This window comes from Theropithecus gelada, chromosome 6 (genome assembly GCF_003255815.1).
Source record: "Theropithecus gelada isolate Dixy chromosome 6, Tgel_1.0, whole genome shotgun sequence".
Taxonomy (NCBI): Eukaryota; Metazoa; Chordata; class Mammalia; order Primates; family Cercopithecidae; genus Theropithecus; species Theropithecus gelada.
Genome location: NC_037673.1, coordinates 14,288,623 through 14,306,946, shown reverse-complemented (window position 1 = coordinate 14,306,946; position 18,324 = coordinate 14,288,623). Strand labels below are relative to the sequence as shown.

Below are 18,324 nucleotides of genomic sequence, written 5' to 3'. Positions count from 1 at the left end.
AAGGGCAGGGAGGGGCGACCCCAGCAATAATACTCAAACTACTCACAGCTGCTCAGGTCATGTTTCTGCTGAACTGTGCGGGACACAGACAATCTAGAAGGCATGCAGAAGAAAACAATGTGATCTGCCTCTAGAAATCATGTCAAAACGAAAGTAATTAAAGGAAAATAGAAGGGTGAATATGAAATCAGAAAATCATTGCACTATATCTGAGCAAGCTACTGCATGTCAAGCACCATGCACGATTACAGGAATAATTTTACTCAATACTCACAATGATCCCAAAATGTACAGGTCATTATCACATTTTCAGATCAGGAAAGCAATGAAAATGAAGTCAAGTGTCCCAGGTCACAGTCAGTCTGATTCTGAGGCCCATGTTCTCCCTTCACATATGACACCAGCCCTGTGACTGTCTAGCTGAGGAATGGCCAGAGGGCTGCCTTCAAATCTGGGAAGCACGAGGGAGCACTGGACACAGCCGAAGGTCTCACAGGCCCCAAGACATACACACAGATGTACAGCTGGGTAGAAACGCCTTGTGTTCATACCACTCTACTACAATAAACAATCAGACTTACAAACTACACAAAAGCAAACTCACGAGTCCAAAGAAATCCACACACCAGTAATTTGCTGACGACTTTTACAGATTGGTAAAATATGTATCACATAATTTATTTGATTAAAACCAAACAGCGCTCCTGCTGCTACGCACTCACTAGGGGTAGCGCCTGCGGGACCCTGGGAGGGAGGGTCCAGAGAGGACTCACTTTGTGGCCACTTCTTTCAGTCTGGACTACACTGAAATCCTTCTCCATTATCACTCAGCAAATGCATCATTTACATGTTAATTCCACCTCTCTTATTTGCTCATTAATCAAGGACAAGCAAAATGGCATTTCTTGTCACTTGGGACGGCAGTGAATGCAAATGCAAACATAGGGACTGACATGAAGTGACTGCTCAGTGGCCGGAGGGTCATCCTACACACACGAGTATTTTTGAGTGACATGATGTGATCTTTGGGATTTGTTATAAAATACATCAGGGGAATAATTAGAGAAAACCAAGACTGGCAGAATCTGATAAACGCTGAAGCTGGGTGATGGGTATACGTGTGTTCATGATATTATTCTTATTCTCTCCACTTTTGTGTATTCTCACAATTTCCCACAAAAAAGATTTTTTTTTAAGTGGGTCATTCAGATTATCCAAAATGTGCTTGAACCAATTTTTATATCAATAAAATGAATAATTTTTAATATTTACTATTAACATAGGTTTCAAGACCAAAAAGCAAGTTGTCAAAGTTACCACTATACAGTATTCAAATTATGTCAGTTTTTAAAATCACATGAGTGAATATCAAATTCGACTTTAGTTTTTATTAAACTATATGACAAGTATCATTTTGATTGGCAGTGATTTTTTTTTTACCGCTGCCCTTTGTATTTCTTTTTCCATCATTATCACAGACCCAGCACATAGTAAAAGCTTAGTAAGCAGTAGTTTACACTCTATTTTTATTTATAAATGATAGTGAGTATAAATAACTTCTAAACTACTTCCCAACTCTAAGATTTCAACAGGTCAGCTGCCTAAGAAATACCAGAAGAAGAAAGGGAAAACTCACTCCAGATAAATAGGGCTCACTTAGTCGCTGATGCCACACGGTGATGGTTTTCTCATAAAGGGTACTCTGACAGAAAACCCAAGAACTTCCCCGGCAAGTCAAACTATCAAGACCAAAAGCTGACTGCCGTCAGCCACAGCCAGCCCTGTTACGAAGGGGCATGGCTGCCTTGTCCCGCTGGTGTCAACCTATACAGGTTAAGAGTGCCATGAACCACGTGCTGTGGCAGATCTACTACCTTTACCACAACCGTTGAAACCCATTATGCTGTTACTGAGAATGACATCATTCTCTTGTAACATGTTCCTTAAGGTCACTATCTAGCCTAGCCCATATTATGGCCGAGTTTTCTCTCACACGTCCTCATTTAGTCTCTTAGGAAACACCTCCTCTTACTCTACCACGGCCGCCACTGATGCCCTTCAGTATGTGCCTTTCTGGAATAAAAGAGACACCGGAGGACTCACCCTTTCCTCATAGATAGGCACCCCTCCAACCTGCAACACACACCAGATCGCCTATTCCAGGCATGACCGTATCCTTAGATTATACCAGAGTGGTATTATGTTTTCCAGAATATAACTGGAATAATTAAATGGAGATATTCATTGTTATGATCTGGCTCTGTGTCCCCACCCAAATCTCATGTTGAACTGTAATCCCCAGTGTTGGAGGCGGGCCTGGTGGGAGTAATTGGATCACGAGGGTGGTTTCTAATGGTTTAGCACCGTCCCCCTAGTGCTGTCCCCTGATGGAGTTCTCATGAGACCTGGTTGTTTAAAAGTGTGTGACACCTCCCCGCCTACCCCCACCCTCTGCCTCCCGCTCCAATCATGTGAGGATGTGCCTGCTTCCCCTTTGCCTTCTGCCATGATCATAAGTTTCCTGAGGTCTCCCTAGCCATTAAACCAATTAAACCTCTTTTCTTTATAAATTACCCAGTCCCAAACATTTCTTAATAGCACTGTGAGAAAGAACTAATACATTAATATAGGGAGGAAATTTCCTCCACCAGTTGTCAGCTAGATCTACAAATAAAACTCGAGTAATATGTAGAATACATTCCCAGAGAATTCCAGAAACAGAGTCTAAATTCCTCAAGTATACACACAGGCCAACTACTAGTAACTCACGACTCCCCACTTTCGGACTCTCCAGAAAAAACAACATTGCTTGTTCTTGGTGTTCTCTGGCATCTATGCTAAAAATTCCCACTACCAATGGAGTCTCAATTTTGACAGAGATTCCCAAATCTATGCCCAATATATAGCTAATAAGGATTTTTAATGCCCCACAAACTTCATGCCACATATCAACAGACTATTTTTAAAGAACTAACGTTTGCCAAGAAGGCAGAAATGCATTATCAAAAGCAGCACCCAATTCTGATCACCCAGGCCTCTGTGTCACGGTATTAGAATCATCAATGATGGCTTTCTAACTCAGGCACCACATCCTGAAATCCCAGCTGAGTATCCCAGATCCACTGTCAACACACACAAAGCTCTTCACAACAAAACACCTACCTTCATGTCCCCGCTCCCCAAAAGGTTTTACACTAGACAATAATGGTCACAAAATGGTTATAAGGAGAACGATAATGATTTTCATTTTATACTACTTTGCCTGGAATTCAGGCTACCATTTAGCTGATTTCTAACGAGTACAGCACCACATCTCTTGTAAATGTGGCATCAGTGACAAGCACAGGCCACACAGAACTTACCTGGGAATACAGGCTAGATAGGAAATGAGTCTCCTGAGATCCTCCTGTCGTATTCTGTCATGATTGCTGCGGGCCGGAAACGTTAAAATGGGACCTCCACGTTTATCTCTACCACCTAAAAAACAAACATTAGGAACACCCTTAGAATGAAACAAGATAAGACAGAAATCCTATGTTATCATTCATTCACTCTGTCAAAATTATTCCTAAAGCAACTATACAAATTTGCACAGGGCAGAAGTCCTTGTTTCATCTGAGGCATGGTGAGGACACGTCATCCCTTCAGGGGATCTGGGAGAAAAAGTCTGAGGCTCTGCAGGCCACATGGAAGGTACCACATATGGCCTTGTCTTTTTCTTCCAATGTTTTGGGAAAAACTCCTTTCTTCAGTTTTTATGTTTTGGACAGAATAAAAAGTTGTCACATCCATGTGTTTCACTCACCTGAGACAAGCACCTCCCTCACACCTGCCCTCTATGTCAGTCTCCCCCACATTTTTCCCCACTGCCCTGCATTCAAAGCTCTTTCTTTCCTATCAACAAAATGGGTCTAAGTCTTGAAAGGAAAGCGAAAGGAACATTCTCCAAACTATGCTGATGACGACTTTATAATCTGGGACGGATGGCACCTGACCCTCACTGGTCCAGCTTTGCATGGACCCATTATTTAGTTATCTAAATAATGGGTTCTCACACGGAACCACACACATGCATGTGAGAGAACCACGTGAGAATTTTAAAGCCATTTAGCTTAAGGATTTGAGAAACATTCTATCACACACTAAGAGTACAAATCTCCGAATATGTGGCTTTGACAGACAGGCAGGCAGAACGGTTTCTTGTTAACATACACAATCCTAATGAAGTCAGTTTGGTATCACTAAACACTTGGGGTGAAATTGTCACATTTATTTTATTACTTCCTTTGGGGTTGTCAGGAAAACAGAGAAAGAAAATTTAGCCTTCTCAAGTGGATCCTTCATTTAGTTTTAGAACTCTGATGATCTCTCTTCAGGAGACTGCAAAATTCAAGTCACAATACAAAACTCTTAACTATTTTCTGTGCACCAAAAATCATCAGCAGAGGTAAAATGAGAAAGCAAGCAAGCAAATAAAAAAACAACAGAAGATTCTTTCCTTTTAGAAAAGGCCAAAAAACATACAGCAGAAGATGATGGTATTTTAAAAAATATATTTTACCAATATGGTCTTCATAACTTCATAGGAATTATGTACTCATTCTAAATAATAATGAAACTTCATTTTGACTGGGAATACTTAAAGCAATCCACATATATTGTTTAGTCATGTAATCTAGAAACGCCTTAAATTATTTCTAAATCCATTAATTTAGGTATTATATGGGAATGACAATCATAGGTACCAACAGATCCAGGTAGGGTATCCTGTGCTCTACATACACTTTCTGATGTGATTTTACAATGACTCTGTTGAGTGGTTTTGTCACTCCAGTCTTACAAAGATACTGAGGCTCCAAAAGCTTAAATAAAGACGAAGGAACTATGCAACATTGTCATCGCTAGGTCTTCGCCCAGACAAAAAAAAAATTGTATGATCTTTCTAACTACTGGCTGTAGTTCTTTTTTAGTAGTAAAAATGTTATACGGATAACTAAATAACGGGTTCCTGGGCCTTTGAGGGGGCTAACATTTATGAATGAAAAGTACTATTAAAAGTGAGAAGCAGTACTGCTCATTATCAAGTGATCTTCTAAAACATCTGATATGATTTTTAGGGTAATATCAATAGCTCTAATTTTTTGGAATACCTCTTATCCCCAAGACAAAACAGATTAACAATTTCAATATTTTTCATTTCCCAATACCTTTCATTCTTTTCAAAAGAGTCAATCTCCTTGATTGAAATTATCATAGATTAACACATATTATAGAAACTTGAATTATTAAAAATACAGTACGTATTATTTAAATTAAAACATTCCCCTCACTTTTGGTAAAGAGAAAGCTAGCATCTAACATTTTTTCTGGACCACAACTCTCAATTTTTAAAATGTGTTTGAAATGCGGCCTAATGTTTGATTCCATAGGGACCCACATGACACTCTCCTCCCTCCTGGGTCACCGTACCTCACCGGTCAAGCAAGGCATGCTCCACCACGGGTGTGAGAAGTAGAATCTAAAATCTGCCAGTCTAAGAAAGTGGCATGGGAAGTCAGCAGGTGTGCACAATGCGCATGGCCATTCTGATCGCCCCAGACCTGAGAACTAAAGGCAGCTCTGTGCAAAAGTTTTGACAGCCTCTACTACACTTTTCCAACTTTCAACTACAAAGATTTCTCCCAGGCTGGTAGCACTAGCTAGCAGTATCCTAAGACTTGCTAGCAAGTTCATCCACTTAGGCGCTGAGTCATGTCCTAGGAAAAGCTTATAGACACCTGAATCTGAATTTTAAGATAGAGGAAAAATTGTCACTTTTCCTTTTCCTAGAAAAGAACTTCAGAAAATTCACTGGGATATTTTTACAATTTTATCAAAAATCATTTACGAAGTAAGAATCTTTTCACATGCTAATCTCCCTGCTAAGGGTGCACCTTCCAATAGATGGTGTAACATGGTTAATGATCACTTTCTGCTGACTCCTCCTCAGGGAGGTATGAAGAAAAAATCTTAGAAAGGATGAAGTATAGTTCAGAGGAACATGCTCGCTAAACCTCAAGGAGCTTAAAATCAACTACACAGGTGTCTGTTTAATTCTATTCCCCAAGATTTAGGTTGGTTTCCAACATCACAGGAAGTACCCAAATGAAAATAGCATCTGGGTATAAAACAGGAAAGTCACAAATGCAAAGTTCTGTTCCTGTTCCTAAACTAGTAAAAATAACAGCACTGTAGTTCATAAAAACTTCACCTATTAGATACACTCATGTGTGTGTGGTATCAACCCTAAGCCACATGGTGAGGCAGGCGGGACAGATGTCAGCCTCATTTTATAGATGAGAAATCAGTGCCTTAGTTTCTATAATGAAATGAAAAAGACAGGAAATGCTGCCAGCATCACAGGATGTCTATGTATGGAAGCGTTTCATGTCTCAAACCAAACAACAGCTCATTGATTATCTGCTTATTCAAATGCTGCCTTAGTCAAAAAGCAAAACAACAACAACAACGACAAAAAAAACAAAAAAACACCAAAAAACAAAAAACAAAAAAAGTTTTTGTTTACAATGATGGTGTTTTATTTTCAGTTCACATAAACCTGCATCCTTTCCTATATCCAATCTTATTTCTCTAAGGCACTTCTTACCTTCTAGGAAATGATACAATTTACATATTCTTTTTGTCTATCTGTTTCCTCCACTAGAACATAAGCTCCATGAGGGCAGGCATCTTTGTTTCACTTGCTCATTTAAGAATACACAATGCTCTCCATGCCCAATGAGACTGGCACCCAACAAACATTTGCTGAATGGATTATTTTTCCATATTCCACACATTAACTAAAAATACCTCCTTATCAGGTATCAGTTAGCAGAAATGCCTGATGGATATGCTAAGGAAACTGAGGTTTATTTTAATCATAGAAAGAAGGCTGAAAGGGTCCTACACTATAGCTATACATGTCTGTGTGACAATTATTCCTTAAACCCTGAGACCTCATTTCCCTCTTCTTAAAACTCCAGGAGGCCGGGCACAGTGGCTCACGCCTGTAATCCCAGCACTTTGGGAGGCTGAGGCAGGCGGATCACGAGGTCAGGAGATCGAGGCCATCCTGGCGAACACGGTGAAACCCCGTCTCTACTAAAAATACAAAAAAATTAGCCAGGCGTGGTGGCAGGCGCCTGTAGTCCCAGCTTCTAGGGAGGCTGAGGCAGGAGAATGGCGTGAACCCGGGAGGCGGCGGAGCTTGCAGTGAGCAGAGACCGCACCACTGCACTCCAACCTGGGCGACAGAGCGAGACTCCGTCTCAAAAAAAAAAAAAAACTCCAGGAGACTTGGTCTCTTGAGCAATGCGGCCCAGGATGACCACAGAAACAGCTAGATTCACAATCACCTCTTTCTCTTTAAATGAATTAGAAGCTCACCTTTCACTTATTTACAAAGAACTTGCAGGAAAGCCATGCTTGCTTTGAGGAGTAAAATGTAAACGTCAACAAACCAATTCTATCTTTCTCTCCATAGCCCTTGTTTCAATTTCTGGATTAGAACACCATTGAAAACTATTCTTTAGCCACTGTCCAACCTCCTATTCCCAACTCCCAAGGAACAGTCTAACTCACACTGACAATAAAAAGCAGCCTTTGCCAAGGAAATCTCTGAAAGACATAGTTTGTGAAAGAGAGAAATGATGGCTAATGTCTATTAAGTGTGCCATAAAGTAATACAACTCTGTTAAAAGGATGCCCACTGGGCTCCTGCTCTAACAGCAGCCAAGGCGAGCAGCTCGCCAGCCCTGCACCTTCTAGGCTCACCTCTTGCTGCCTGGTCCTGAGAACCAGGAATTGGCTCATGGAGTATTTCTACTGAAGGCTAAGAAGATTCAGCAGCCTGCATGAAAAGCCCCGCCAGTTCCTGTCCTCTCAGTCAGTCCCTGCCGGCTCCCACTATGCTAGGATGCTAACAAGAATACCCAAGATGAATGGAAGTTTCTCCTTCTCTTCTGGGGAAAGGCAGTACTCTGCAAAACTGGACCATGAAGAACTAAGGTACCAGCAAACCTTAAGTCATCAAATCCCACATTCCTGTCAATACCCCCAACATAAGAGTGAATGTTCACTGCACCCCAAAAAGCTATTCTAAGAACAAAACAACAACAACAAAAAAAACAAATGTACATCAATGGGCATCTGACTGAATTAACTATGGTATATACACACACACACACACACACAGACACAGACACACATATATAAAAACATATATATAGATATAGATATAGATATATAGAGAGAGTTGTGTCTTACTCTGGTATATACATATTTCTGTATTACTCTGTTACACACACAAAACAGAGTAATACACAACTGTAAAAAGAAATGAGAACTCTATTATGTGCTGCTATATACTGATCTCCAGAATATTTTTTGAAATAAAACAAGCAAAGAATAGAAAATGAGGCACATTACGTTTCTGTTTATCTCGGGAAGAAGGAGAAGATGAAAACAGATGGGAAGATCAATAGAATTGCTCATATTTTAAAAGCATAAGGATTAAACCAAAAACTTTTTTAAAAAGCTTTCCTACAGGGGAAGCACATGGTGGAGAAGGCAAAAACAAAAACTAGATTTTTTTTTAACCAGACCTTAACTTTAAACTATTTTTTAGTTATTACTGTGGAATTATGCTAAGTTTTACTTAAAATTGAAGCAAGTTGGGGTTTTTAAGTCTTACAAAATAAAACAAATGATTCCAGGTTTCAAGCTGATGGCATATCCACATGGAGAGGAACTGTTTCGTGTGACTTTAAAATACAGTAATAGGTCTGTAGATTTTTAACGGCATACATCCTCAGGACCAAGACAACAAGAAAAATACTAAATTACATTTGGTAGTCATATACTGTGCTAATACCATTAGCATTACAAAGTAAGTAATTATGTCCACATAGGTAGGAACTAACATTTTTAGACTAATGAAACAGATATCCACAAATATACAACTGAAGAAGTAAAATGAAATATCTATAATCCTATATTTGAACTATGAATTTTAATATAAAGTCATGATATCATTTCTTATTAAAATGCATGTGTGTGTTTTCCCCCAGATTTGTCCACTAAAGAGACACAGAAACAACAACCTACCCAGTGAATATCCCTAGCAACGTGTACTGTTTCCCACTAAAAGGAACCAGGGCTCTTTAGAGAAATGGCTGATTCCAGATTTGAGGCAGGAATTATACAAGATAGTCCTGAAACATCTTCTCACATCAGCAAACAAAACTTAGGAGCCAGTCTGAAGAGGCTCCCATTGGCCAAAGATGGGACAATTTTAATTTCATAAGAGACAAAATGTGCAATAAATCAAAACATCATATGTATTTAAAATCATGCATTTGAAATAAGTCTTTATCGGGGAAAACACAAACAAACAATGGTCCTTTTTCAATAGCCCGAAAACTGCTTACGGACAAGAACCAATCACTTATCCTACTTCTCCTGTATGAAGTCTTTCTCAGGACAATCAAGTAAGTGGTGATGGGACATCTCTCTTTACGGGATATCCAAGTTAAAGAAAGGACATAAGGAAAATATCACTATCTTGCAATTCTTTTTTTTTTGAGATGGAGTCTCGCTCTGTCGCCCAGACTGGAGTGCAGTGGCCGGATCTCAGCTCACTGCAAGCTCCACCTCCCGGGTTTACGCCATTCTCCTGCCTCAGCCTCCCGAGTAGCTGGGACTACAGGCGCCCGCCACCTCGCCCGGCTAGTTTTTTGTATTTTTAGTAGAGACGGGGTTTCACCGTATTAGCCAGGATAGTCTCGATCTCCTGACCTCGTGATCCACCCGTCTCGGCCTCCCAAAGTGCTGGGATTACAGGCTTGAGCCACCGCACCCGGCCGCAATTCTTAAATACTAGATCTAAGCAATAATCATCAATGAACACCATAAAAACAAGACAAGACTCTCCTAATAAAATTCCCTATGAAACTAAACAATCACACCCATTAAGTATTTTTGCCCCCTTCCCTGCCAGATCAAAGCTCAGTCTAATCAAGTCTCAAGACCTAACTCCTAGTCTGCAAGAAATATGGGGGAAGTGAAACATGTTAAATGACCACCCAGTGATAGAACCAGCAACATCTAGACTACAGGAGAATCCACAGGAAGACACCTGGATTCCTCGCTTCCTAAAACGTCAGGAGGTAAGACACAAAGAACCTTCAGGTTAAAAGAGCCTTACCAGACATCTCAACCAGCTGCAATGTATATGAGACAAGCACATTTGAATACCCATTGGGTTTTTGGGGGGATATTAAATAATTACCATTCAATTTTTAGGTCTGTTATTGGTATTGCAGGGTTGTTTTTTTTTTTTTTAATAAAACTTACTTTTAAGAGATAAATACTAAATATTTATAAATAAAATAATATCTGGATTTTACTTCAAAATTATCCAGAGTGAAGAGAAGACTAAGCGGAAACACAGAAAAACAAGTTGCTGAAGTGGGCTATGAATTCGTGAAAATTCATTATACTATTTTCTTTTCTTTTGATGTTAAAATGTTCCATAATAAACAGTTAAAAAAGAATGAGTTCTTAATTCTGGTGGTTGTCTGTGAGATTTTCTAAGGCTCAAACCCTAGTGGCATAGGAACCACACTAATAGTTGACATTATATGTAAGATGCCATCAGACGCAAACTCCATTAAATATAAACTATAGGGCATTTTGACGAGGTTCGGTAGTCTTGTGAGGGCTGCATCCTCCATGGGCAGAAGAGGAATGCTGTGTCCTTATATGGCTGAAGGGCAAGCGTAAAGCCTCTTTATAGGGGCCTTAATCCCACACAAGGGAGAAGCCCTCATGGCCTAACTGCCCCTTAAAGGCCTCACCTCTTAACAGCATCCCATTGGCAACATCTGAACTTTGGAGGTGATCCAGTCAAACCACAGCACTGTCCTCTGACTTCAAACACGAAGTCAGGTAAGACATTTAATCACTGAGTTCACCCTAAATGAAGGAAGTAGTACGTTCTATCTTACTTAAGTGCAATCAGCATTACTTTTTAGAAGACCTAGACACTAAGGTTCGGAAATATTCAGGTTCATCACTGGGCTTTTAGAGATCTTGACCTCATAAGTGCCTTTTAAAATCACTCATCTTTTGGCCTACTTTTACAAAGCCCCTGCCATTTTACTTAGATTTAACCACTAAAAGCCATTCACATGGAGAGCTTTTACAAAGGTATCATAATATTCCCTAATTTTTTTTTAAATGGGGTCAGAGCAGAAAGTAGCTTAGGACTGCCAGTGCTGGGGGACTGGGGGTGGCCATGGGGTTCTTGGGAGGTGATGAAAAGGTTCTGGAATTAGTGGTAATGGCTGCACAACCTGGTGATACACTCAAATCCACTGAATCCCGCGTTTTAAAAAGGTAGATTTTAGGGTATGTGAATTAGATTTCAATTAAAAAAAAAAAAAAAAAAACCAGAAAAAAATTGAGTTAGAGATAAATTTTATTTTGGAAAGTTTATTCATTCTTCCTAATTTTCAAAAAATGTAATACAACACAAGTAGTCAATTTCTACTTAATTTTATGGGTTTTTTTCCCCTTCCTAAAGGAGATAACGATAAGCCTAAAACAAAGAGCAGTGAGCTCATGCTAATCAGCTTTGCCAGTTCCGATCATAAATTAGGAATACTGTAAAAGTGCGGTGACATCTACTAACGTCATTTTGCTAACGCTGCGGAAGCTCTACCATCGCTAATATTTTAAACAGTTCCTACTAATTTGTTGTAAAAGCAAAAATTCCCACCCCACCAAAGATATCCAACTTTATGTAACCCTGCAGAACTTAAGGTTTTATTAAACATTGAAGACAAACTCAAAAAGACTGCTGATTTTCTTTGATTAGTTAAAAGGTAAAATTTTAGTGTTGACTGTAAACTATATAAAAATGTCAGCTGATAATATATTCTGTATTAATTGCCTAATAAAAGCATGAATACAAATAAAACCCACCAATGTTAACCTTCCACCTTGCTTCACATGTCCATCTCCACATGCTAATGAAAGAAAATGGAACAAAACGTTCAGAAACACAAAGAGAGGTCAGAGGTAGCAGGTGCTATTACCACAGACCCAGACTTTAAAAATAAAAAACTGATAAACACATGGACTCGGCTTTAAGTCTTCCTTACAGATACCTCTAATTTTTAAGTAGAGTCTTTTAATTATTCTGTTTGTAAACTACAAAATCAGGGGTTCACAAAGCTGGCATGAGTCCTTACAATGCAGTTTGTCAGTAGATGATTAGAGAAGAGCAAATAAACACTACTTTTAAAACTCAGTGTGTACTGGAAGCCAGTATTTGTTTTTCACCACGTATTTCCAACAACTTAAAGCACCTTCTTTTCATGAACTTCTTACACTCTTCTGTGAACCTTCCAAATACAGAATGAATTAGATTTACTCTCACAAAATCAAACCATATTAACAGGGGCCAAGAAACATTACTGGACATGAAGCAAAGCGAGATTAGCAAAAACACCACAGGAAGCTGCATCTTGAATATATAACAGTATCACACGTCCAGAGGACACAAAAAACTTATAAAAGCAGCTATCAGTGTTATAAATTAAAACTGATAGGTGTTCAAGAGGATACACAGATCAGCACAGAATGTCTATTTGAGAAAGATAAAAATTCTCAAAGGAAATTCATCTAAAAGCATGTGACCACAATCTACAGATGAACTTCCTGATAGAGCAGAAAAATCTTGCAAATCTTTGTTTGGTAACAAGTGAGCTGGTGCCCAAAAGGTGTAATACCCAATGGCTATTCTGTTTATGTGGGAGGAAGGCCCCAAAAGACAGTCCGAAGAGGCCTAACGCTGACTATCTATGTGCAGTCAGGTGCCCAAAGCCCAAGGGACTGGCCCAGAGTCTGTCTGCGGGCGGGCCAGGGCCTCAAAGACTGGGTCTACAGGGAAATGGACTCAGCTGGTAAAATCACCAAGGCTTCATCGTCCTCGACCTGGGTCCTAGTTACTCCATGACCAGAGAGCCACAAAGGAGTAGATCTCAAGGAGAAACAGGCGTCCTTGCCTCCCAAAAGACAAAGCAACAGAGGCAGGTACAGAGTACAAGAAACCAAAGTGAGAAATTCAGGACCCATCTACATACCATCACATTCCCACCACTTTTGCTGAAATAATCGGATTTTTTAAAATCAGTTTTTTAACTTAACTGATTGGGGCAGAACAGCCAAATTTTTGTTGAATGGCAGAAACAAATGTATCTTCATCACCAACACTAACTGACTTATCATGTACCTCATAGCTGGAAGAAAATGCTTTGGGCACTAATTTCTCAGGAACACTGCTACAAGAATAAAGCAGTTCAAAATTCATAGAATGCCAATGTTTTTATATGTTGAGGCAGGTGAGTTCATTCATTATGTCAGACTCTGACATTGTGTCAGAGCAGCTGGATAAAGCAGAGTTGAAAGTTAAACTTTACCTGAAAGGTACGCAACTTTTTCCTTCAAAATTGGCAAAACATCCATAGCTTTCATTTCATCGTTTTTTCGAAACCCTGAAACACAGAAGGAGAAAATAAAATTACTGGGTTGCTAGAGTGACAGTTAATTCCTTAACCATTCTATCCGATGCCAACACAGCAGCTTTATCCACATCCATTAAATCAACTTAAGAAACATGATCATAGGATGACATTTAAATTCTACGTCTGTGATCACAAAACTATCTTCTATTTTAATGTTGAATAATGATTTGCACACAGACCCAGAGGCTCATGTCCCCAAAAGGCTCTCAGTCATTTCTAGCAATAACGATTTGGTCCCAAAAGGAGACAGGATATGAAATCAGTCCGGATTATTTACCAAATCTTAATTTTTATGTAGATTAATGTAGACACCAGTAAAGAAAACAGACAGCAACACCGCTTTATAAAAATTGCTGCTTGTGACATGCTAAAACCTCTAGGGGGAGCTCAATGCCTCATTCTGTCAGACTTCAGGGTCTGGTTAAAAATACACAGTGGCAAGGAGAGAGGGGGTTATAAATAGCTGGGGCCTGGCTCTCTCCTTCCAGGCTTTCTGGGTCATGCCCCCTGGAGGAATGTCAATGGCTAATGTGGTCATAGGGCCCAGTGCCACTCCAGTTTCAGAGGTGGCCAAGGTCCCTCTTCTCACTAAAAACCAACTCTGCCCCTACTCCCAGTATCTTAGAAGGTCCAGTGGGAATATTGTAGAAAAGGAGCATGCAGTAGGCAATTTAGGCCAAAATCCATCTAAGCAAAAGGAATTCTTGCAGCCCAAAAACTTCTAGCCCAGCTCACCAGGGTGAATGCCTACGTGGTAATTTGGGGTCCAAAATGTCCATACTCATCATAAAAACTGGATATTTCTCTTGGCGATGTCTAACAGAGGTAATCTAGGTTCAGGATGCCTACCAAAACTAGTAACTAACATTGTTAGCAGAACAATCTCCAGGAAAAAACAAAACACCACTTCCCCATCTCCATTTGTGTTTGTTTTTGCCAAAACAGTACAAGAAAAGCATCACAAATGCTAGCATGGCAATACAACCACAGCAAGATGTAGACTTGGAATTAGAAGGCAAGGAAAGTACTGAAAGTGAAGGAATGAACATTTATTTCACTTTTGGTGTCCTGAGCAGCAACTCCTGGGCAAGCCCTGCTTCAGGGAAAATTTATAAAAAATGACTCTCTCCAGACACTAGAGAATGACAAAAGCTGGGAGAGACACCTGGACAAGGAAATGACCCTGGGTACACACCTCATCATTAGGGCTGTTAGCCTGAGGGCAGGGCCCCATCTAAGCAATGCGGAGCTTTTAAAACCAAAACCAGGTGAATTCCAAACAGCCCTGCTAAGGATTTAAAGATCTAAATCAAAATTTGAGTTGCTACCCACTGCAGAGACACAGAATGTGTAGTCACATGTGGGTCAGGCCAAATTACATGCCTGCTAAAGCAGGCAAACAAGCAGCAACCCAATCAACACCTTCGGGAGGAATATAGCAACATTCAGTCTCTACAACATACCATTCATAGAAACAAAGAATGAATAAATCAGCGGTGTGATCTGATTTCTTAATGTAAATCACTCCTGTCCATAGAATACGTCCACGTGTGTAAGGAACCCAGCTTAATGAGATTTAACTATGACATTGACAATCACCACAGACTTCACAGCAAACTCATCTGGCTGAGGATCATGAGGTCCTAGGAAGGCTGCGTGGAACTAGTCAGCCAGTTATGGGGAGATTCGACCAAGCTGGGGCCTCCACAGCACCAGGCCATTTTCCTTTCCAATGTACCATGCTTTGTGCTGGCAACCCACCAAGCTTTGAAAACAGCAGCTATTTATAAAAGGCAAAACATCTGAGCCAAGAGTTCTGCAATTTCATCCTCAGGTTCCTTCAAAACTCTTGAATGGATGCAATCTAGTCAGCAATTCACTGCCAGTCACTGTAACTCACTGAATGTGTCTACAAAGACTGACTTCATCTGCTGTGGCTGCTGTGGACACAGATGGCACAGGGGCAACTGCAATGCAAAGAGGACTAAGGCTCGCCAGCGACCCTCAGAGAGACAAGCTGACAAACACCGATAAAACAAGGCAGATTATGGAATGTTCATAGGCAGCACGAAGTGCTATGGGACCCGGGCAAATGAGGAGGAGACAGATCACATGATAGACAAATACTAGGAAGGAGTAAGCGACAGCTGTAGATCCCTATCTACAGGTATTTGAAGGGAGGATTCCACTTCCATTGCTCAGATGAGAAAACGCATGCTTCCTACCATTCCCACATCCACGCCCACACATGTCATGACCAGGACACAACAAGGCCCTCAGACAGAGAAATGTCACCACCAACTGCAGCCCTGGCTCCTACACTACTTGTGAGTCACACAGCCATCACCAAGAAGAATGTCCTGATCCCAATGCTGATATCCCAATAGAGGCTTGTATGACTTGAGTCATCATTCCAAAGCATTTTTGACAATTACTGCTAACTTTCTGAATCACACGTATTTACTGATACCCACAGTGGAGTGGAAGATGGAAGTGAGGGCTGCCATATTCCAGGCCACCTCACAGGAGGAATAGCATATTTATTTGAAAGCAGGGTACAGAACACAGAACTCAACGAATGTCTCAATTTCCTATGTCCCACTATGAGTCACAGACTCACTCCCATGTGACCTTTCATTTCTCAGAGCTGTAGTTATGTTAACCTATGGGTCCCTCAGTTTCCCCCCAAATTAAGGAAGACTCAGTCTTTCTAGAGGAAGAAAAGCACATGAATTAATGAGAAACTGATGTGAAAAGGTGCTTCACTTTTATTGCGATGTAGGTACATGCCCACGCATGGACCAGAATATACATTCTAACCAGTTTAACTATATTTTTGTAGACCGTCACTCAAAAAGATGTTAAAATTAAACCATCAATTAATACTTCGAAAACAGAAAAGAAAATATAAAAGGGGCAAACATATAAAACTAACCACACAAAGAAACTGAGTTTATGGTTATTGTGGTGACTGGTCACTTAGGTATTATTTTAGATCTCATTTCCACTTAAAAAAAAACAAAATAAAACCCAATAAGCAAAGGACTCAGGAAGCATGTATAAATACTAAAACCAGATTAAATATATCATAGGTAACTTTCAATAAAAAGCAGGAAGAACTCAACCATGACAGTTCCTCAGATCAAAAAGGCAGGCTGTGTTCCATGCCCTGAAGAGCTATTTAGGAAAACAGTGTGGGACTATAAAAACGTTCTAAAAAATTAAAAATACACGGCTTCTGTGCCATTCCACAGATTCCATATTACACAGCCAATACGATTCAACTCCTAATGCTTTCTTCATTCATGCATTAAAGGATCTAGCTGTGGTTCCCAAACTTACTGAACAACGGCTGCCCTCGGTGGGCACCCCCTGGAAGCACACCCTTCTCCAGTCACAGAGAGGTTCAGGAACAGCAAATACCACCACGGAGAGGCCCTGCTGGGATCCCAGACCTTATCTTTGTACCAAAGACCAAGCATCAGCAACGTTTCCACTTCTCAGTGCCACCAGCGGGGTTTGCCAATGCTACTTAAACAGGTGGAAGGGGGTGCCACAAAGAGAAATTAGGTAAAATTGGGATTAACAGAAAGCCTAGACAAAGAAGAGCAACTTGAGAGGAGATAACCAGAGGGTAGATGGCCCAAATCGGGGGACATTTAGTTGTACCCATTTTTTTGAATTATATAATCTTTTAAGTTATATAGAGCCCATACTAAACTGTGCACAAAAGACAGACTGGATTTCTGTTACAATTTGAAGCATATTTTGCTACTATCTGAAATACAGCAACCATTATGGACTCTAATGAAAAGCTAGCTTCGGGAAACAGTGAAACAGCAAGAATGGAGTCATCCGAGGCTTATCTCTAGGTGCAGAAGATGTTTCCCAGGGGAGTCCTTAAAGGCAGGCAACAAATACGCTTCTGAACCAAGTCTACAATGACTATGTTCAGAATGTTTACACTAATATTTGTTGAATGCTACTGAGGAAAACAGGTTTGGATTTAAAAAATCAGATTTTAGAGTTGTTAACTAAATATATATAGGTGGTGCTTGATGGTTTTCTTTCTGCTTTCAAGCCAACACACAAAAAAACTGCTTTTCCCTAAAATAAATTGGAATGTTTAGAGATTTTAATATACTAATTTTAAAATAACCACAAGTTTCAGCATATTACTTGCCAAAATTAATTCTGTTACCACCTTTCAAATTACTATTTGGTTCGATAGCATGTCAGTGTGAGCATAAATGTTAAATCTGGACTCCCAAATCACTTCTATTCCTTAATAATAAACATTATATTCTTTATCAAGTGAATAGTTGCCTCTTTTTCTCGAGACCAGCCAATTTGCCACAGGACATGTCTGTTTTGTGCCCTGCTGTATCCTAGACGCCTAGGATAGGGCCAGGCAAAGGGCATTCACCAGATGTGGGATGGCTGGGTAGAAAGATGGATGAACGGGGAGGCCGAGGCAGCCAGATGGCCTGAGCTCGGAAGTTCAAGGCCAGCCTGGGCAGAATGGTGAAACCCATCTACTAAAATACCAAAAATTATTAGCTGGGAGTGGTGGCGCACACCTGTAGTCCCAGCTACTCAGGAGGCTGAGAAAGAAGAATCACTTGGACCCAGGAGGCAGAGGTGGCAGTGAGCCGAGATCATGCCACTGCACACCTGAGCGACAGACAGAGACTCT

General features: G+C 40.3%; 1 protein-coding gene across 1 annotated transcript in view; it reads right to left on the bottom strand.

Annotated features, from left to right (window-relative positions):
- The window catches only part of TRIO (trio Rho guanine nucleotide exchange factor), a 366,882-nt gene that overhangs the window by 224,093 nt on the left and 124,465 nt on the right, over positions 1-18,324 (bottom strand). Inside the window, exons 2-3 of the mRNA XM_025387077.1 lie at positions 13,524-13,598; positions 3,363-3,477 (exon numbers count right to left, since the gene is read on the bottom strand). Of these exons, the coding sequence (XP_025242862.1) occupies positions 3,363-3,477; positions 13,524-13,578 (170 nt within the window). The 5' untranslated portion in view covers positions 13,579-13,598. The remainder of the gene's footprint in view (positions 1-3,362; positions 3,478-13,523; positions 13,599-18,324) is intronic.